Source organism: Halichoerus grypus, chromosome 9 (assembly GCF_964656455.1).
Source record: "Halichoerus grypus chromosome 9, mHalGry1.hap1.1, whole genome shotgun sequence".
NCBI lineage: Eukaryota > Metazoa > Chordata > Mammalia > Carnivora > Phocidae > Halichoerus > Halichoerus grypus.
In genome coordinates, this window is record NC_135720.1 from 104,804,943 (window position 1) to 104,827,694 (window position 22,752).

Below are 22,752 nucleotides of genomic sequence, written 5' to 3' on the forward strand. Positions count from 1 at the left end.
GAATGGAGCTGCAGGATGATGGTATGAATTACCTGTGCAGATCTAGCCTTCACATTTTTCCAACACGTACCAAGTGAATAGTAGAGAAAATCTCAAATAGTATTAATAAAATGAGAACAATTTTACCAAATTAATGAAAGCTCCGTGTCTGCATTTTACCATTGATTTGAGAGCATCTTTCGAAAAGTAAATTTAACTGAATAAAACTGAAGGTGGGCTATCTACTAGTAGAACTGCATCAATGTTAAGTTCCCTGAATTCAATATTTGTATTGCAACTGTTGGAGAAGATCCCTGACCTTAGGAGATACATACTGAAGTATATAGTATGTAGGAGTAAAGGGTTATGATGTCGGCCACTCATTCTCAAATAATTCCACAAAATAATAAGAGTAATGAAAGAGAGAGAAAGAATGCACAAAGTTTGACAAATGTTAACAATTGTAGATTCTGGGTGAAGGATACGTAGGTATTTGTTCATTGTATGAGTCTCATGACTTTTCTGTAAAGTTTGAAAGTTTTTCAAAATATAAAGTTAAAAAGAGCAAAGCACAGTGATTACTCATCAAAGGCAAACATTTGATTTAGAGCAGTCACACTGACAGAAGCAATCAATTGAAAGAGGCTCTCCAGACTACAGTCAGTACATGCTCTATGGGCCTGTTTCTGTTCAGGATCGTCTTGCAGAATCCAAAGAACCTGTGGATAGAGGCACGGAGTTAAAGGCTGTGCTCTGTTACAAAACTAACAGTGCTCAACCAACATACTCAACCAGCGATGCATGGCCGTGACATAGGCCCAAGGAACCACGTTGGGGCAAAGGACACCATCCACTCCGGGAGAGGCTTTGTCTTCTCTCCTCTCCACTGCGAAGCCTCTCAAAAGCCTGCTCTTCTGTGCTTGCCTCCAGTTTTTATACTATTCTTTGAAGGTTCTTTAACCCACCAGGAAGGAGTAAACCGTGCATCAAGGGGGATGCTGGTTGCCAATTGTCAAGCTCCTCAACCTCTCTTATCTCATTCTGCAGCTTGTTGGCCTTCTCCTTCACCCAGAAAGGCAAGCTGTGGAAAGAAAACAACAGCTGAGTTTGAGTTTGTCTGCTGCGAAATGTACAAACACCTTCAAGGGATATGGTACTGCATCCTCAAAAGTAAGAAGGCCTCCAATTTAGGAGACCAGTGACGAAATAAAACACTATGTTAGTTGTTCAGCATTCCCCTCTCTCCCAAACCCAGATCTCTTTTCTGCCCTTCTCTGCCCAGAGAGCTGACCCCTGAAACTTGCATCACCTTGACCCCACCATGTGCCCCTAACACATTGGAGGCACCAGCAGGAGACCAGAAAGCAAGCAGAGGTTGGGGTATTTCTCACTTAGCTCTTCTACTCCCGCTCATCTCCTGAGGTACCCCAGTTCTGGCCACAGCCGCACTCTCCACTGCCACAACCCCTTCTGGACAGCCCTTCTCCATCTCCCACCAAGCTGGGCAACAAGATCACTCTTCTTGCTGTTCAGACCTGGGAGTGGTAATAGCTGCCCACTGGAGAGAGCCTCAGGGGGGCTTCGCCCTTCCCTATAATTTCCCTTGACCTGTTCACTCATCTGTAAACAGTCCTTTCATTAAGCTCTCTTCAGAATCCCACCTGAGTGTGCCTTCTGTTGTTTTGCTGTGGCCTCAGCTAATGCAGACCTCCAGCACCCTCCCAAGTCTGCAGAGTTTTGAAAGGACATATGCTGGACTATACTGTGTATGTTCCAAGAGGTACCAGGAATTGTGTGACTCCTGGGATGAGTCAGAGAAAAGAGATGAAGAATCTTTTCCTCTTTTGGCAGCTACAATTTTCATACATTTGGGGAGAAATGCACCATGATTGGGAAGAATACCCTGATAAATCTGCTAGGGATGGGGAAGTCCCTGCAGGAAGGAAAAGGGATTACCACATAGGTAATAGGTGGGAGTCAAGGATATCATGTAAAGCTGACAAACCAATAGCAGAAGCCCAAATAAGACCAGCAGGACCTTATTTGTGCAATATAGAAGATACTAGCATAAAAAGGAATCACTAGAACAAAACCACAAGCATTCCTTAAGATCAAAAGAAATCATTTTTTTAACTTTTGTTGAAGCAATCAAAGAAAACAGACTCATGGTAAAAATAATATAATACACATAATAAGTGTAACAAAATATTATGATAGAATTGAAATCAAATCATTAATTCAAATGATCTTAATTCACCTATTTTTTTAAAGATTTATTTTTTTATTTTAGAGAGAGAGAGAGAGCGCATGCGTGCGCACGTGAGTGGGGGGAGGGGCAGAGGGAGAGGGAGAGAGAATTTCAAGCAGACTCTCCAGTTAGCACGGAGCTCTATCTCACAACCCCGAGATCATGGCCTGAGCCGAAATCGAGAGCCTCGGATGCTTAAGTGACTGAGCCACCCAGGCGCCCCTTCATTCAGCTATTAAAGAAAACAATTTTCAAAAAAAAAAGAAAAAAGAAAACAATTTTCAGTTTGGCTCACAAAAGCAAAATCCAACTCTGTGTGTAAAAGACAGACCTAAAACAAAGTGATTTGAAAGTCTAAAAACAAAAGAATGGGTAAAGGTATATTAGTCAAATGCAAACAAAACAAAGTAAGAGTTATAATCTTAATATCTGGCAATGTATAATACAGGACAAAAAGCATTAAATGAGAAAAAGAAGATTTTTAAAAATTTTAATTCCAGTGCAGTTTACAGTGTTATATTTGTTTCAGGTGTACAATATAGTGATTCAACAATTCTATACATTACTCAGTGCTCATCATGACAGGTGCACGCCTTAATCCCCATCACCTGTTTCACTCCATCTCCCCCCACTCACCTCCCCTCTGGTAACCACCAGTTTGTTCTCTACAGTTAAGAGTCTGGTTTTGGTTTGTCTAAAAAGAAGACATTTTTATAATGTTAATGGCTACAGTTAACAATAAAGATAGAAATACATTAACAGACCCATTTTCAGTCCAAGCTAGGCCAAATGAACAATTTTAATCAAAATGATAAATCTGGAGTGCCTGGGTGGCTCAGTCGATTAAGCATCCAACTCTTGGTTTTAGGTCAGGTCATGATCTCCCAGTCATGAGATCAAGACCCGCATTGGACTCTGCCCTCAGTGCGGAGTCTGCTTCAGATTCTCTTTCCCTCTCCCTCTCCCTCCCACTTACACACTCTCCCTCTCTCTCGTGCACAATAAATAAATAAATAAAATCTTTTAAAAAACCCAGAAAGGTAAATCTTCTGGGTATGTATCTAACTTTGCATCCTGATGAAGTAGACACACCTTCAAAGGTATGTAGAGACAGTCCCCAAATTGAGCATGTATTAGGTCACAATGAAAAGTTGGTAAGTTCCATAAAATAAAAATAATAAAAACAATATTTTCTGGTCATTAGGTGATAAAAGTAAAAATGAATTACAAAATAAAAATCAAAAACCTCTTCCACTCGGAAATTTTAAATCTATTAAGTAATTCTTTAGCCGAAAGGAAGAGACCAACACAAACTGCAGAATTCTTTAAAAAATAAGGATAATCTGGGGCGCCTGGGTAGCTCAGTCGGTTAAATGTCCAACTCTTAATTTTGGCTCAGTCATGATCTCAGGGTTGTGAAATCAAGCCCTGAGTTGAGCTCTGCGCTGGGCATGAAGTCTGCTTAAGATTTCCTCTCCCTCTGCCCCCCCATCTCTCCCTCTCCAAAAAAAATAAAATAAAATATATATATGTATATGTATATATATATATATATATATATATATATATACATATATATAAGGCTAATCTACACATCAAAATTTACAACATATAAGCAAAGCAGTGGACAGAGGCACTTTCATAACCTTCAGTATAGATATTAAGAAAAATTAAAGAATTTAAAAATGAATTAAACATCCCATTCAAAAAATAGAAAAAGAGGGGCACCTGGCTGGCTCAGTCAGTAGAGCATGCAACTCTTGATCTAGGGGTCATGAGTTCAAGCCCCACATTAGGCATAGTGATTACTTAAAAAAAAAAAAAATAGAGGGGCTGGGGCACCTGGGTGGCTCAGTCGTTAGCGTCTGCCTTTGGCTCAGGTCAGGATCCCAAGGTCCTGGGATTGAGCCCAGCATCGGGTTCCCTGCTCAGCAGGGAGTCTGCTTCTCCCTCTCCCTCTGACCCTCCCCTCTGCTCGTGCAAGCACTCTCTCTCTCTCTCTCAAATAAATAAAATCATTAAAATTAGTAAATAAATAAAAAAATTTTTTAAAGTTCTTACTTTCATTGATTTTTTTCTATTGTCTTTTTAGTCTCTATTTCATTTCTTTCCCCTCTGGTTTTTGTTATTTCCTTCCTTCTATCAACTTTGGGTTTAGTTTGTTCTTCTTTTTCTAGTTCCTTGAGGTGTAAAGTTAGGTTGTTCATTTGATATCTTTCTTTTTTCTTAACATAGGCATTTATTACTATAAACTTCTCTTTTAAACCTGCTTTTGCTGCATACCATAAGTTTTGATATGTTGTATTTCCATTTTCATTTGTCTGAAAGTATTTTTTATTCCTCTTTTTACTTCTTCTTTGACCCATTGGTTGCTCAGGAACATGTTTAGTCTTCATTATATTTGTGAATCTTCCAGATTTCCTCTTGTAATTGATTTCTATTTTCACACCATCATGGTCACAAAAGATACTTGATACGATTTCAGTCTTCTTAAATGTATAAAGACTTATTTTGTGCCCTGGCAATTACTTTTATTTTAAATATTCTAGAAGAGTGTTTACAAAAAGTGTACAGTACAGACATGAGAGGCCCCAATTATGTGCCTCAAGTAATAATGCAGTATCATGAAAGTATTAAAGCTCCCAGGTTTGGAATAAAAGGCTTTTATTTCCACTGAGCTCCAGGGTTTGGTCTCCCAGCTGGACTCTGGTGGGTCAGACAGTGGGTCACTTGCCCACTCCAGCCATACTTATATGAGACTGTTTTGTATTAGAAAGTGAAATTTTGGAGGGCACCTGGGTGGCTCAGTCAGTTAAATGTCTGCCTTCAGCTTGGGTCATGATCTCAGGGTCCTCAGACTGAGCCCTGCATCAGGCTCCCTGCTTAGTGGGGAGTCTGCTTCTCCCTCTCCCTCTGCCCCTACCCCCCCCGACTCGTGCTCTCTCTCTCTCTCTCTCTCAAATAAATAAATAAATTTTTTTAAAAAGTGAAATTATTTTAAGATTTATTTATTTATTTGAGAGAGAGAGAGAAAGCACACACACACAAGCAGGGGAGGGGCAAAGGGAGGAGTAGAGGAAGACAAGCAGACTCCCACTGAGCAGGGAGCCTGACACAGGCTCAATCCCAGGACCCTGAGATCATCACCCAAGCCAAAATCAAGAGTCTGTGGTCTAACCCACTGAACCACCGGGGCACCCCTGGAAAGTGAAATTTTTTATACTGACACATATCATTTTCTAGGTCTAAACCCTACTTGGGCAAATAAATGAGGTTCAGAATGGAGCTGAACTTAAAATATGAGATCAGAGGGATTGTTACTTCCCTCCAGCCTTCCGATGGCTTTTTCTCTGCCTCTTCAAGCTCTAACCATCCTCCCTGGTTGCACTCATTTAAGCATGGGTCTTTCTTTTCCAACAACTCTTGGGTTTTGGAAATCAGGGACCCTGTCTTTTTGCTCCATATAAACCCCCCACAGTGCATACCTAGCACAACACAGGGCCTCTGGCGGGCTGTCCATCTTATCGGCTGAAGATGTGGGCGACCCAGCTGCCAGACTCCACAGCACTTGCCCTCCAAGTGTCTCGCCAAAACCCTCCATACACACTGCCCCACCTGCTGGGATACCAAAGGTCCCTCTCTGTCGGGTGTCTATGAGCTCCTCCAAAGGAGAAACCTGTAAATAACCGATAACTTCATAAAGATCGGATAATATGAAAACATAGTAAGAGAACTCACGTAGGAATTTGTGGAAGAGGCTCAAGTGGAATAAAAGTATCGTATTTCTTTTCATAAGGCACTCTGAAAAACAGAACAGACAACTGTATGATTGGTATGGCTTCTACAGCAGAGAGATCAATACATCATCATATTCAAGAAAATGTCTTATTTTCTGGTTTTAATGGGCACCTAGGGGCTTCACAACTGTAAAGGTCATAATTCTTATTATAATTTTTACTAAACATCATTAAACCAAACATGAGTAATTTTTTAAAATATTAATGTAATATACCAACTATTTTTCTTTTAACTTAATGAACCTCCCTTTCTCCTCAACCGCTTTGGTCTAAGTTTAGTTCCAAGTGTACATCAATCCAAACAGTAGTCACCAATAACCTGATTCAGTATGAAACTGAAAAGTCTTCAGATTTGTGGTAACAACGATTGGGACAAAATTAACAACCTCCTTTTTGTAGTCAAGATCCTGTGTATAATTTCAATTACACACACGCATGTGTGTGGACACTAAGGAACTAGAGATGAACGGTTTTTTTTTTTAAAGATTTTATTTATTTGTCAGAGAGAGAGTATAAGCATGGGGAGCGGCAGGCAGAGGGAGAAGCAGGCTCCCCTGAGCAGGGAGCCCGACACGGGACTCGATCCCAGGACACTGGGATCATAACCTGAGTGGAAGGCAGATGCTTAACCAACTGAGCCTAGAGATGAACTTTTTTAGGAATTGTCAGCAACCATGTTTTGTTGGAATCTACTCCTTATGAAATATAACATATATAGTACAGAGAGATACAATTCCTTTAAAATTAACAAACTAACCCTACTATTCACATACACTTACATGGAGAAATTCACTGGTGGGAGAGTTGATCCTGCTTTATGGAAGTCTTTACTCTGTTCTGGGTACATATATGGATTATCTCCTGGAGTTAACTTTGGTATTCCATTCCTAGGATCAATATCTGTGAAAGATATTTAAAAACAAGATCATAAAAAGGACTGAAGGTAATCCAAAGATAGGCTCTATCGATATGCCAATGGAAACTAGATAATTTCATGTTTTATTATGAAGTACATATTATTATTATGTTTGTGATTGTCTTGCCTTGAGAAGATGAAAAGTGTGCTTGAAACGCTGTGTTTGGGAGATTTTCCAGAAAGTGTCATGATTACCCCACCCTGGGAAATAAGAATAGCTTAGGTTCAGAGGGGATGTTTTGGTTTAAAGTGAACGGTGAATCAAAGGTATCTGCAAAGGATATGCAAGAAGTCTGCTTAAAATCTGAGCATTGGTGCACTTTGAATCCCTGTGCCCTATAAAGCTTAAGAAACAACCGTAATTGGGTCCTTCTCTCTGACTGGATCTCAGAAGGAAATTAGCGAATGAGGAAGAGCTACAGAAGAGAAAAATTATATTTTCAGGTCAACTTCACTACAACCTATAACCACAGACAACATTTTGTTCTTCCTTCTATGACGACAAATTAGGCCTTTAAGGAACTCCACCAATGGCCTGATCGTAACTAATGTGTTAGAGTCAACCATTAATGAGACATATTTTGATTGTTTTTTTCCTATAATAAAGGTGTTGAATTTCAGTTCATAATGGAAGCTGACTGGCAGTCATGATGCTGCCTCTCCATCTTATCCAAGAAATAACAAGAGAGAAGAGAATGTCAGGAAAGAAGAAATGCCCCGTGCCAAGCTTAACGTATCAAGTGCCACAAGAGATTGAGGAAGAGAAAAAAATGGAAAAAGACCCTCGTATTCAGGGTTTAAAGAAGTCATTGCACATCACCTAAGAAGTAATCACACTAAAACGAATCAAGCCTATAGGTCCAACTATCAGTTTACAAGAAATACATAGGACAGAGAAACCTGTTAAATGGTACCAAGGGGTATAATCAGCAAAATCCTGACTGTGGCAAACTCTACAGGATACATGACCTAGTTTCTTTTTTTTTTTAAGATTTTATTTAATTATTTGAGAGAGAGAGTGAGTGAGTGAGAGAGCACACACGGGGGGAGCAGCAGAGGGTGAGGGAGAAGCAGGCTCTCCACTGAACCGGGAGCCCAATGTAGGACTCGATCCCAGGACCCTGAGATCATGACCTGAGCTGAAGGCAGATGCCCAACCAACTGAGCCACCCAGGTGCCCATGACCTAAAAAAGAGGGGGAGGACCTATATTAAAAAGAGACTTGAGGGACGCCTGGGTGGTGCATTTTTCAGTATGTATAAAGACCATAAAGGAAGGAAGAAAGGAAGGAAGGAAGGAAGGAAAGAACGATGGAAGGGAAATAATAATACACAAAATTCAGGATAAGTTTACCTTGAGTTAGGAGGGAAGTGACAGGTTAGGGTGAGGATTTGAGTTCATCGTGATAACCCCATTTATTGTTGATAAATACTTGCAGCTGACCCAGTTCTAGGCAGTGAGACACAGGTCCTAAGGACCATATGAGAAAATTTTCCCTTCGTTCTAAAAGGGAAAGGCAACAAGAGAGAGTCCTCTTTTTCATGTTTTGAAATATAGATGCAATGCTTGGAACTGCAACAGTTCTCTTGTGACCATAAGATGACAAGTGTGAAGACAATAATCCAACACAGTCTAAGAATAGCAGCACAGAAAGACAAAATGAGCCTATGTCTTTGATGACATCACTGGGCAACCAGTCCATAATAGGCCACCTAGATTTCAAAGCTTCTCGTTAAATATATAATAAATATTTTATTTTTAAAAAAAAAGCATATAATATCTGGGGCACCTGGATGGCTCAGATGGTTAAGCATCTGCCTTCAGCTCAGGTCATGATCTCGGGGTCCTGCATCTCGAGTCCCGCATTGGGCTCCCTGCTCAGCAGGGAATCTGCTTCTCCCTCTTCCTCTGCCTCTCCCCCTGCTTGTGCTCTGTCTCTCTGTCTCTCTCTCAAATGAATAAATAAAATCTTTTTTAAAAAGCATATAATATCTTATGATTTAAGCCTCTGACAGTTTGGTTTTCGTCCTACTAGGGTCAAGAGCATTCCTAAGTACTATACAGCTAAACTTAGCCCCTTCCTGATTTTTCTCAGTTGTTTTATATTTAAATAAATCTTTCCTATTCTACCCATCTCTGTTGGGAGTGAGAAGTCAGGGTGTGCACAACAGGCTCACATATCAGGGCTTTGGTGGAAGGCTTTGGGTCCTGGGTCACCGACTGCAAACCACACTGGTATCTGACACTCACCTTATCTCTGATACTCTCTGAAGGCTGGCATTTATTTCTGTTGTCTGCTAAAATGTGTCATCTAGTCTGATCCTCAGGAAGCCAGCCCCCACCACAATGCATCAGGTGAAGCATCAATTTATTCTCCTATGATCCCTGGCTTGATGGTCCCCAGCACATCATACAGTGGTCTCCCAGCATTTCAGTTGCGAGACCTGGGCAGTTCTCCTGGCTTGCTCTCTGTTTCATTCTTTCTCCATGTCCCAACCTCCACAGTCTTCATGGAGCACAAAAATGCAGCTATTCCTCCACATCTCCTGGGTGGGTGAGACCCTGAGGCTGGCTTTCTGCCCAGATATTGCCCACAGCTATCACTTCCCTGCTGCTCAGTCAGAGCAGATGTCACTTGACTCTGAGGCTCAAGGTCTCGCCCTAGCCATGCTCTGAGGCTGAAACCCCAGCTAGAGGTACATCTGACCACCTGCTAGATTTTGGTGTCAGGAATTGAGCAGAATGTGGGACTCCTCAAGGCTCTCCCACCTCTTCTAGACTACTCTCCCACCTCCTCTAGCACGGCTTCTTGTGTATCCTCTATCCAAACAAAAGCCTTGATCTTCAAAACCAGTTGTCTCTGCTCTGACAAGCAGCCTATTTTGAAATTCAAAATGAGAACTTTCTATTTCTTTCTGTCTGTATTCCTGCAACAGCAATCCATGAAGCAATGGCTGCCTCCTATACAGGTATTTCCAGAGAAGAATGTGCTATAATGGTCCGTTGGTACTCAGCAACCCTAGGATCTTTCCATAAACCTATTATGGGTAGGTTGGGACAGAGAACTCACCATGTTCCAAACAATATACATATATATATATATATATATATATATATATACACTCATCTCAATTACCTTTAATTAAATAAGCTATGAAATAACAGCATGCACTTCAGGCTAAGGTCTATGGGAATATTTTCCTTTTGAAGAATATAATGTACAATTTAAATACATATGATGGGCAGCATCTAACTGAAACATAAATTATTTTCTGCAGACTTGAATGAAGGTTTCTATTAATAAGTATCTGAGAGAACTTATCTGAGGACTTAAATGTCACATTAGCATTTTATGAGAATTCAGAGAAAAACAAAAATGTGGATCAGCATATGTTGTGAGTTCTTTGCCAGAAAGTGCAGTCTGCCAACCATCCCCTTCACTTTCCCATCTTCCTGGCTGTGCTAGAGTGACATGGTAACCCCAGAGGGCGGATGCCAGCCATGGAATGTTGGGCCTGCAGAACCACAATTCAGGGAGTATTTTTAGGCATGGCACAGTCAAGGTCCAGGAGAAAAATATTACCGTATTTCTTCCTCCCAAAGCACTTGTCCACCATTCTCTCTGACAGAGACCTCCTGTTGCCGAGGAAGACCCCATTGAAGAAACACTGCTTTCCAACATGGTAGGTGTGGATATTGCTGCTAAATCTCGGGTAAAATGTCCATTCGGGACGCTGCCCATCTTCTGCAAGACATCAGAAATCCTTCCATCAGCATCGCTTCCAGCCTCACTTAATGCAATTAAATCACAGAAAAATTGTCCCAGGCATTCTCTGACTGGCCTGTACTTTATCAACGTGTATAATACCTTGGTTCTACAACTGGGGCAATGCTAACCTTTGGGGAACTAGGCCTGAAAGGAAAGGAAGTGGGGAGAAAGGTATCTAAGAAGCTTCTTTTTTTTCCCTTTTTATCCTCTCATCCAAAAATAAAGCCAATTTTACGGTTGGAAGTCATGGAATGGGAAGCTCAGAGACACTTTTACAAGCACCTACGATCCAACCTTCACTCAGATAAGTGGGTAGGAAAAAGAGAATGCCCATTAGCCAGGGAGGGGCCAGGCCAACAATGGCATCTTAGCCGGATGACCCGCGGTGTTGGCAGCAACAATGGTACACGCATTGCTAGAATGACACTGGGAAATGTCTCCATCCAACCCTGGGCAAATGACAAAGGCCCCTGCGGGACCTCAGGCAGGTTACTGGATCTGTCCGTGTCTTTGTTTCCTCATTCAGTACTTTTCCTATAAACCGTGATGTTAAACAATGAGAGACCCCCTAACAGCGCTAGTGTTGCGTGAGAAGCCCTTGGGCTCCAGGGTGGCCAAGAAAGCACACAGGCTCTGGAGACAGGCATGTTCGGATTCCAATCCCACCACCGTACTTCCTAGCTGGGTGTTCTCATATGAGTGACTAAGTCTCTCCGAGCCTCAGTTGCTTTCTGTGTAAAATGGGTAGGTCTATATTAGCCACCTAGATTTATATGTATGACACAGAAAGAGGTCCATGATCTATTTGCCCTGAGTGAAAATAGTTTGTCTCCTATTTTCCACGAGTGCAAATATGGTTGTATATATCCTACAAACCATATATACCTAAGTACATACATACACGCTTCAAAATTCCTCATGGCTACTGGGCATAATGGGGATACTGCTGGAACACACTGGGTAAGGAGTTTCTATACTCTAAATATTCCCTTATTATTTTAATACTTTACTATGGTACTTTTATGGTTTTTATATAAAGCCATTTTAGTTTTGGAAAACGTATAAAGACAGCTCCTCAGCAGAGTCACTGTGAGAATTAGAGATGAAGCGTGTCCAACACCTGGCACTTCCTGAGTCTCCAATGAACAGTGCCCAACCCTACGGCAGACTTCTGGAAAGCCCTGGGCATGGAGGCATGCAGGGGAGGGGCTACGACGCACTCACTTGTCTGCAATTTAAGCAGGCTGAACTCCTCAGGATATTTATGCTTTGGGACGTCAGGCAATGAGGTTTCAGAGGAGTGATCAGAATGTGAGGAGGAGGATTTCAGACCCAAATCTTCAGCCAGGCTGGAAAGGAAGCTGAAGGATTAGATTCTTCCATGTGCTTAAATTGGTAGTTAGAACCTGATTTTACATATTTTACACTAGAATTACCCTCCCTTATGACAGCTAGGCCAGCCCCTCCATAAATGTCCACGGCATATTATTTATTTGCTCACAATTTGAGGGGACCGACACATAGTCAAAAGATGCATCCTTAAAAACAGTGTGGTAGTTCCTCAAAAAGTTAAATATAGAATTACCGTATAACCCAGCAATTCCACTCCTAGCCATATACCCCCAAAGAATTGAAAACAGAGACTCAGATACTTGTAAACGAATGTTCTTTGCAGCATTACTCACATTAGCCACACAGTGGAAACCACCCAAATGTTCACTGACCGATGAATGGATAAGCAAAAGGTGACATTGATATACAATGGAATATTATTTAGTCATGAAAAGGAATGGAGTTCTGATACATGCTACAACATGAATGAAACTTGAAACATTGTGTTAAGTGAAATAAGCCAAACACAAAAGGACAGATATGTATGACCCCATTTATATGAAATATCTTAATACATAAATTCAGAGAGACAGAAAGTAGATCAGGTTAGTAGATTAGGGCAGATGAGAGTACCAGGGTCTGGGGAGAGGGGAGAATGGGGAATCACTGCTTAATGGGTACAGCACTTCTGTTTGGACTGATGAAAATGTTTTAAAAGTAGCAATGATGGGGGCGTCTGGGTGGCTCAGTTGTTAAGCGTCTGCCTTTGGCTCAGGTCATGATATTGGGGTCCTGGGACTGAGCCCCGCATCAGGCTCCCTGCTCAGTGGGGAGCTTTCTTCTCCCTCTCCCTCTGCCGCTACCCCTGCTTGTGCTTGCTCTCCCTCTTTCTCTCTCTCTCTCTGTGTCAAATAAATAAATAAAATCCTTAAAAAAATAGCAGTGATGTTGAAAGGTAATTAATGCCAATGGGTAAAAACGGATAAAATGGCAAATGTTATGTTATGTATAATTCACCCCAATTTTTTTTTAAAAAAAGGAATGATGTACTGATACATGTTGCAACATAGATGAAACTTGAAAACGTAACACTGAATGAAAGAAGCCAGACACCAAAGACTACATATTCCATTTATATGAAATGTCCAGAATAGGCAAGTCTATAGAGGTAAGAAGTACATCGGTGGTTGTCTAGGGCTGGGGGGGGGGATAGGGGACATGGTGGGAGTGACTGCTCAAAAGGATGGGCTTCTCTTTGGGGGTGATGAAATGTTCTAAAATTGATTGTGGTGATGGTTTAGTAAATACACTAAAAATCATTGAATTGCACACTTTATAAGGGTGAAGATTTTTTTTCTTATGCACATAAAAAAAATAACATCAAAATGTTAACATTAAGGTGTGCCTGGCTGGTTCAATCTGTAGAATGCGTGACTCTTGATCTCGGGGTTGTAAATTTGAGCCCCACGTTGAGTGTAGAGATTACTTAAAAATAAATCTTTAAAAAATACGTTAATATTGATTCTCTAAGATGTGGAATTACCATGATTTTTATTTTTAATAGTTTTTATACTTTCAAAATTTCTACAGTGTACTTACTTTCCTTATAACAAAAGCCATTAGAAAAAAAAAGGCTTCCAAAACTTTTTACTGTAAAGAAATCTAAACAGAGAAAAGCACTCACAACAAATACAGTTTTACAAATAATTATAAAGCCAGCCCTCCCCTCCCACTCTTCCCCCAACCCACTGCCCTCCAGAAACCATTTGTATGTCTCCATCCCCGAGAATTAACCACTATCCTGACTCTAACTCTTACGGTAATGATGGCTTTGCTTTTCTTCAAGATTTACCACCTAAGTATGTATTCCAAAAAAATATAGCTTAGTTTCACTTGCTTTTGAACTTCATAATAACAGGCATGCCTACAACACATATTGTGTGTCATGGAGTCTTCCAATCACTTTCCATGTATTAACTCATTTAAACCTCAAAACAATTCTATGAAGTATTATCTCCATTTTACAGATGAGAAAACTGAGGCCCAGGAAGGTAAAGTAATTTTCCCAAGTTCACAGAGATGAACTTGGCAGAGCTGGGGTTTGAACCTAGACAGCCTGGCTCCAGAATCCATGCTCTTGCCAAACATGTCATGCTACCTCTCAGAATGTTGGCTTCCTGGTCAGAATTTACCCCAATAATTATGGTCTTTATTGCACCCTTACTTACTCTAGGTGAACAGACACTTTGCAGAGGCCTGGAGGCTCACTCACACTAAGACATGTTTCAACAGAAGATGAGGGGCTGATCTTCCTGCCAGAGGATGTCGTGTTAGCAAAGCATCCCTTAGATTCCAGAAAATCACTGTGTTTAGTACCTGTAACACATCACCATTGGATTTCATTAATGAAATGAAATACCTACCCCTCCGTCTTGTTCCCTAGATTATATAAATTACTTTTTTAAAACTAACATTTATTGAGCATGTATTGTGTATTGGGGATTATGTTAACATTTTACATGCATTATCCCACTTAATTCCCATAACACCCACAGACATAAGTATTGCTTATCCTTCCAATTTACTGATGAGGGAACTAAGGCACAGATGGTTAAGCAACTTGCCTGAGATCACACAGAAAATAAACACCTGGGTCCAGATTTGATAGCAGCTCTTGTGACACTAAAGTCAAAAATCCTAACCATATGCTAGACTACTTGACCCTCCAGAGTTTACCTACTTGGAATTAAGTGGAAGAGATAACATCTGAATCAAGCTATGTATCTGTACATTGTATTGAGCACCTCAAGACAATCTTCCAAAGGATTTATTCATGGAAAGACTGATGAATAATCCAAAGACCTGCCATCAGAAACTTCCATGGGTTCCCCTCACACTGGAGCGTTGTCATTAATTTATATACACGTCTTCCCCACCAGATTTGTTATTATTTTTTTTTTAAGATTTTATTTATTTATTTGAGAGAGAGAGAGAATGAGAGAGAGCGAGTACATGAGAGGGGGGAGGGTCAGAGGGAGAAGCAGACTCCCTGCTGAGCAGGGAGCCCGATGCGGGACTCGATCCAGGGACTCCAGGATCATGACCTGAGCCGAAGGCAGTCGCTTAACCAACTGAGCCACCCAGGCGCCCGAGATTTGTTATTATTTCTTATTCATCTTCGCAGCACCCAGAAAAGTGCCTGACACAAAGGAGATGCTCAACAAATATTTGAGCAAATAAGTGAAAAAGAATTATAACTCCCCAAACTCCCCAAGTAAGGGAGTCCTGAAAGCAGGGGCTCTCAGATACAGAATCATAACCATTATCTTCACTCTGCTAAAGAATTATTGATTCATGTTCTTTCATCATTCTACAGAGCTGTGTGCCTGCCCAGTCACTAAAAAAAAAAAAAGAAAAAGTCAGAGGAATGGATATTGCTTTCTTTATGCATAACTTTATAGCGCATGGAAGCGCAATAGACACAATGTAACCTCTAGTTACAAGAAAATTACAAAAAATAGGAGTCAGACTTCTGTGACTCGAGTTCAATTCCCTCCCCTCCCAGGATCCCCATTCTTGGGTTTTTCAGGGTATGGCATAAGGACTGTCTGCATCAGAATTACCTGAGAACCCTGTTAAAAATACAGATTCTTAAATCCCATCACAGACACTGAATTAGAATCTATCTAAGTGAGGCCTGGGAACCTGCAGTTTGACCTCCATCCCCTGCAGCAACTAGGCTCACATTCCGCAGCTCCACCACTGCATTCTATAGCATCCCACTTCCTGATGCCGAACTGCCCAGAGTTTCTCGAATTTGCTCAATCACGAGGATCACCTTAGGGCACTTGGTTCAACACTCAGGATCCCAGGGCTCTGACCCAGACCTGCAGGGGAAGACCTGGGTGTCAGTATGGTTAAGAAGCACCGCAGGTGATTCTCAGAGCCGGCCAAGCATGGGAAGATCTGTTCTGGAATATGCCACGGCACCTAGAGCAGCCCCAGGTAAAGGAAGGGTCAACCGGTTGCTTGAGGTGTGAGTAGCTAGCTGGGTGGAGTGGAGCACAGGGGAGGAGCTGAGAAAGACACGGAGCTATGAAGAAGAGAGTACAGGTTCCCGATAGCCAAAGGAGCAAGCCATAAAAGTCGTGTCAACAAATGTAACATAGACCACACTCTCTGGCCACAATACAATACAATTAGAAATCAATAATAAAAAGACAGCCAAAAACATCCGTAAGCTTGGAAACTCAAACCACACTTCTAAATAAAAAGAGGACATCGCATTGGAAATCATGAGGTGCTTAATGGTCAATGACTTAAGTACTATAAATCAAAACTTGTGGTTATCCAAAGTAAAGCAGTAAGTAGAAATTAGAGCCTGAAATGCATTTACTGTATGTCCTGTATTTCACCGAATATGAAGCACCAGCAATTGTAGTAACATTAGTCTTTTACGTACCACAAAGAACGAAACTATGACAGAATGCTTTCCCACTTAGAGTCTTGATGATATATTTATTGAAGCACTCTTTCAGACTTACTTAGATGTAGATTTTAAGCACATATCATTCATGCGCATGTTTAAAGAAGGAAAATATAAGCAAACAAATTGGTTAAGCCTTTCTTAAACCTTGCATTCAAAAATCTGATTACCGAGTCACTTTTCAATTCAATCACTGATGTGCACATTTTCCACCTAAATTGACCTCTGTGCAACAAGCACATGGGTGATGCAGCACTTCTTAAATGAGTGCTCCTCAATTGCCTCTGGAATGTTCTTCCAAGACACAGACACACCTTCTGCATTATTCAGCACTCATTCAGCAAAGTTTCTAACAACTACTTCACACCTGCTGCCGGGCCCACTGCACTAGGAAGACCAATCCAACCTCCGAGGTGCAAATTCTGAAACATGTCCATCTGAGAATTGACAAGTTATAGTGTTAAAAAAAAAAAAAGATTCCCAGGGCGCCTGGGTGCCTCAGTCAGTTAAACATCTGACTCTTGGTTTTGGCTCAGGTCATGATCTCAGGATCATAAGATCAAGCCCCGCATCGGGCTCCATGCTCAGCATGGAGTCTGTTTGAGATTCTCTCTCCCTCTCCCTCTACCCCTGCCCCTGGTGTTCTCTCTCTCTCTCACCCTCTCTCTCTCTAAAACAAATAGGTAAATTTTTAGAAACAAACAAAAAAGCAAAGACTCCAAAATTAATGAGCTAAACTTGCAATATAAGAAATAAGGAAAAAAAGAATAAACCCCCCAAAACAATAAAAAAAAAAGGATAACATAAAATAAAAACAGAAATGAATGAAATAAAGATTATTAGAACTATGGCTTCATGGAAAAAACGAATAATGTAGATAACAAAGTTCAAGAAAAACCAATATTTAAGAAAAGTAAACAGTATTAGCAATGAAATACCATAATCGCAAATAAAATAGAAATAATTTTACACATAAAGAAATTGTCGAAAATGTCCGATTACTTGTTCAAGGTTACAGAGCTATAGAGTATAATTTATAAAATGTAGCTTAATGTTACAATATTCAAGATGATACTGACACTAACCCTAACAGATAAATCAAGAGAACAAAATAGAAAATATAGATAGAATAAAATTTTATATAATAGTGGAATTTCACGTCCATGAGGAAAGAATGGATTATTCAAAAATATTGCTGAGGGGTGCCTGGGTGGCTCAGATGGTTAAGCATCTGCCTTCGGCTCAGGTCACGATCCCAGGGTCCTGGGATCGAGTCCCGCATCGGGCTCCCTGCTTGGCGGGGAGCCTGCTTCTCCCTCTGCCTCTCCCTCTCTCTCTTTCTCTCTGACTCTCATGAATAAATAAATAAAACATTTTAAAAATAAAAAATATTGCTGAAATAATTAACCATTTCCAGTGAAAATAAAATTAATTAATCCCCAGATAAATTCCAGATGAATTATAGATTTGAATATAAAACTTAAAGGATGTACCTGAAAAAGTGATAATTGAATGTTTATATAATCTTAGTTTGGGGAAATTATTTCTAAGAAAGATATCAAATATAGGCAAAATAAAGGAAAAGATGCATAGATTTGAATACATATATATTTAAAACTTCCATAGCAAACTATAAGCTAGAGGAAAGTTCATAGCATACACAATAAGAAAAAGCGTTAATAGTCATGACAAATTATGAGTTTTTATAAATTTATAAGATGAAAATAAATACCCAAAGAGAAAAAAAAAATGGGCAAAGGACATGATTAGGTAATTCATTAAAACACACACATGCACAAATAGCCGATACACACTTGGAAAAAAATCCATCCTTCCTAATAATTAAAGAGCTGAATTTAAAATGAGATACCAGGGGACGCCTGGGTGGCTCAGTTGGTTAAGCGACTGCCTTCGGCTCAGGTCATGATCCTGGAGTCCCGGGATCGAGTCCCGCATAGGGCTCCCTGCTCGGCAGGAAGTCTGCTTCTCCCTCTCCCGCTCCCCCGTCTTGTGCTCTCTCTCTCTCTCACTCTCTCTCTCAAATAAATAAAGAAAATCTTTAAAAAATAAAAAATAAAAAAAATAAAATGAGATACCAGTATTTGCTATGAGTGTGCAAATACCCAAGGTTGGCACCGCTTGGAGGAATGGCATTCTTGTACATTGCTGGTGGAAACATCTGCATCTTACTAAAAAGCACTTTGGCCATATGCATCCTCCAAAGCCTGTGAGAAGTGCACTTTTGATCCGGTGGTTCTACTTCTAGAAACATATCTCTGGAAAAGATATGAGGGCGCCTGGGTGGCTCAGTTGGTTAAGCGACTGCCTTCGGCTCAGGTCATCATCCTGGAGTCCCTGGATTGAGTCCTGCATCGGGCTCCCTGCTCGGCAGGGAGTCTGCTTCACCCTCTTACCCTATCCCCTCTCATGTGTTCTCTCTCTCTCATTCTCTCTCTCTCAAATAAATAAATAAAATCTTTAAAAAAAAAAAAGAAAAAGATATGAAATTTATCTATAAGGATGCAGAAAGGATCTACACATGTCGAGAAGAAATAAGAGCAAGGGTAGAGATATCTTCTAGGTTGATACTCATATGTAAGTTCTGAGTTATTTATTAGAGCATTTACTTATAATATAAGTTTTGCCCATAGGTTTTAACAGTTTTAACAGTGGTTGCCTTTTTTTTAAATTTACTTATTTATTTTAGAGAGAGAGGGAGGGAGAGAGTGCATGCTGGGGGTGGGGGGCAGAGGGAGAGAGAGAATCTTAAGCTTGTTAAGCAGGCTCCACACCCAGCCCAGAGCCTGAAGTGGGGCTCGATCCCAGGAGTCAAGAGTCAAGAGTCAGATGCTTAACCTACTAAGCCAGCCAGGCGCCCTAGTGGTTGCCTTTTCATAGCATGTAAACAATTCTAATTGTATATTTGCCACTAGAGGACTTGAGAGTTCACCAAAGCAAGAATTGGTTGCTAGGGATGGCATCACAAGTTTCTCGGTTTGTTTTGTTTTGTTTTTTTAATTTTAGGGGCAAAATTTAAATATATTACATAACCCTGAGCCGCAAGCAGTGAAATCGCTGTCTCCAAATTTAGCATATTTCCTTGTTTGCTTAAGAAGTTTTGTGTTGGCAACTGTCCAGAAGGTGGCTGCTATAACAGGGAAGGCTTGTCTGACAAGCAAGGGTAGGAAGAGCGGTCTCTCCGCTAAATAGGCAGAGAGCACATCCTCCAAATCCAGCTGACTACAGGATCTTCCTAGAAGTAACTCAGCCTCAAATACAACCTGGAGACACTTAAACACGGCCTCTGGCTGCCACTCCACATCTCCTCAAGTAGAAGGAGAGCTGCAGTTGCAAGTCTGACCCCTTCCATTCTGACAGTGACGTTCCCATTGTGTAAAGTAACCTCCAGTTACTTCTAGCAAGTCAATTACCTCTCCAGCCCAGCCACCCACACCTGCCCCCCCTCTGTCTAGCTCATGAGGCTGCGGGGATACAGAGAAGCTAAGGCACATCCTTCTTGAAAAGGTCATCACTTTGCATGATAATTGGTATTCAAACTCAACGTCCAGTCAGCCGTAGGACATGAAACTCTCAACAAGTTCGCTGAAATGCTATAAGATGACTCAATAGAAGGGACTGAGAGAAGGTTCTGGCAACTAGAAAGGAATTCAAGGGGAAATGGGGAGTGAAGAAAGTCTGTTTCTTTGGTACCATCTGCGGAATTCACGCTAATTATTTCCGTGTCTTTAGGCAGGAATAACACCCTACATAACCAAGGCGCTTTCACACACTTGTCAATCACAGCTCATTTACACAATAGCATGGTCTGGGGCAGAAAATGATACATCAAGCCAAGTTAGCTTAACGTGGATACCTTTTAAACAAACACTCAGTTTCTCACCCCTGCTTATCAGCTCAACAAACAACCTAAGGGTGTAGGACGGTGGTTTTTAACCCTTTTTTGGATCCTTGACTCCCCTGAGAAGTCATGAAAGCAATGGGCCCTCCTTGCTGGAAAAATGCATATCCACCCTCAGTTTTGCATTCATTTTCAACTGGTTCGTGGAGCCCCTTCCTTCCCGAAACCCATGGACTCCACATTAGGCTGAGCTCAGATGTGGTCTCCTGAGGGGACACACCTACAGAGCAGAAAAGGAAGTCATGGATCTTTGGGGATCTCAGCGTCCCGTGCTCTTCCAGTACCTCCTTAAACACGTTTAAACACCTTTGAAACAGCAGTTCCATTACCTGAGCTCAACCTGGAAACTGTGGAAAAGTCTGGAGCTTAAAGTTAGAAGCCCAAAGCCTTTTTCTCCTTGCTGACCTAGCCACATTGGACAATTAATGGTTCTAACTCCTCCTGCTTATTAGTAATATACCTCTGTTACCAGATCCAAGGAGGTAATTTGTGAGAACCTCTGCTTTGACCTACTATCTGCCTCATCAGATCTTGGGTTAAGGGGCAACCCTCTTGGGTCCCTCCCTCTCTGGGAGCTTTGTACTATCACTCAATAAACTTTGCTAAAAAAAAAAAAAAAAATCTTGGGTTAACACAGGCATAGGCTACTATTCAAGGAATTCTTTCTATATGCCCGCAAACTGGCCTCCCTTTAAACTTTAAGTGGTTTAAACTTCCCGGCCTTGGTATACTTGGATCTGGCGACCAAATCCACACCCCGCCCTCCCGACTTCTTCAACTCAACTGTATCTCCTCTCCACCGTGGTCAGGTCGGAGTCTCCTTTCTCTTGAAATCTCCAGCTCTCTGCTGCAGGGCGCTCTGCAGATGGAGGGGAGAGGGCAGTCCCGTGGACCGTTTCCAGGGGACATGGACTCATCCACGCGTGTGTTGATTTTAAGTATTAAAAGCAACCCGGAGACCAAGAAAAGACCTTTGTAAGAAAGGCATCAATCAAAGCAAAGAGAAAGTCCACAAGCCATTGGAAAGTCCAGAGGGCAGGGCTGGCATCTTAATCAGAACTTCCGTCTCCCCGGGCTTTTCTCGGTCGGGACGTCTCCGGAGTTCCCGTGGGTTCTCTCCCCCGCCCAGACTCGCTGCCCCCGCCCGCGCCAGGTGCTCCTTCCCTTTCCACCTCCAGGGCTTCCACCCGGTCCACCGAGAATGCGGCGAGATCAACGCCACCAACCGGCCGCAGAACTGCCGGGCGCCGGGCGGGCAAGGAACCCGAGCGGAGGGCAAGAGCGCAGCGGGGCCGCAGGCTTCCCGCTCGGAGGCGCGTTCCGGGGTTGCCAGGACACCAGCCCCGCGCGCTCCGGCCCTCCGCGGGTGCCCGGTCCCCGAAAGAGCGGCACTACCCACCCCCAGCCAGCTAGGACGGGCGGCGCAGGCCAGGACCGCTGGGAGAGCTGCTCAGGGTTGCTGGATTTTTTTTTATTTATTATTATTATTTTTTTAAGGGTTGTGGTTTTTCTCCAGGCAGATTTTCATTATTGGAACTGTAGCCTCTGGTGGCAGTGAAGGATGGGCCGTGCACAGAGCTTGCAGATGCCTGTTCATAATTGGCATTGATTAGGTAGGATCACCTACCACTTTTCTGGGCCAGGCACCCTGCTGGATGTTATCTTCCCTAAGCAGCCAGCTGCATTTTTCAAAATAGAAAGCTGAATTTGAGCAAGGACTCGCTCAAGGTCACCCCCCCCAAAAAAAAAACTAAGATTCATTTCCAAGTTTCCCCACTCCAAATGGACCACTCTTTCCATCATACCAACTTGGATATGTCTCTAATGCTTTCCAGCATCTAATTAATCTTGCATGGAAAATTTTTCCCCAAGTCTGGCTTAAGTCCCTCAATTCAAATTCAGACCTAATTTCTCCCTTGGTGAAGTGGTAAAAAAAATTAGACCATGTTTTTCTTCTTCTTCTTTTTTAAGATTTTATTTATTTATTTGTGAGAGAGAGAGAGAGAGCATGAGTGGGGGCGGGCAGAGGGAGAGAGAGAAGCAGACTCCCCGTTGATGGGGAGCCTCATGCACGGCTGGATCCCAGGACCCAGAGACCATGACCTGAGCCGAGGTCAGCCGCTCAACCACTCAATCAACTGAGCCACCCAAGAGCCCCTGTGTTTTTATTCTCAATAACAATTTCTAATCAATTATAAAAGAAATAAATGGTCGGGGCGCCTGGGTGGCATAGTCGTTAAGCATCTGCCTTCGGCTTGGGTCATGATCCCCCGGTCCTGGGATCAAGCCCCGCATTGGGCTCCCCG

The 22,752-nt window shown here is 41.9% G+C and overlaps 1 protein-coding gene across 1 annotated transcript; it reads right to left on the reverse strand.

Annotated features, from left to right (window-relative positions):
- Positions 1 to 106: 106 nt before the first annotated feature.
- Positions 107 to 21,525, reverse strand: SPATS1 (spermatogenesis associated serine rich 1). Its single transcript, XM_036109146.2, has 7 exons — positions 21,231 to 21,525; positions 14,270 to 14,417; positions 11,934 to 12,058; positions 10,524 to 10,685; positions 6,804 to 6,924; positions 5,966 to 6,028; positions 107 to 1,060 (listed from the first exon to the last, which is right to left on the reverse strand). The coding sequence occupies exons 1-7, from the start codon at positions 21,361 to 21,363 to the stop codon at positions 913 to 915; spliced, it is 900 nt and encodes a 299-aa protein (XP_035965039.2). The 5' UTR covers positions 21,364 to 21,525; the 3' UTR covers positions 107 to 912.
- Positions 21,526 to 22,752: the final 1,227 nt, after the last annotated feature.

Bases quoted from the DNA above. Each gene is read 5' to 3' on its own strand.
- SPATS1 (XM_036109146.2), bottom strand. From the start codon at position 21,363: ATGAGTCCATGTCCCCTGGAAACGGTCCACGGGACTGCCCTCTCCCCT. The intron at 14,418-21,230 runs GTTGAGTTGAAG...GATGTGTTACAG, and splicing joins CACGGTGGAGAGGAGATACA to GTACTAAACACAGTGATTTT. The intron at 6,029-6,803 runs GTAAGTGTATGT...TCTGTTTTTCAG, and splicing joins CCACCAGTGAATTTCTCCAT to AGTGCCTTATGAAAAGAAAT.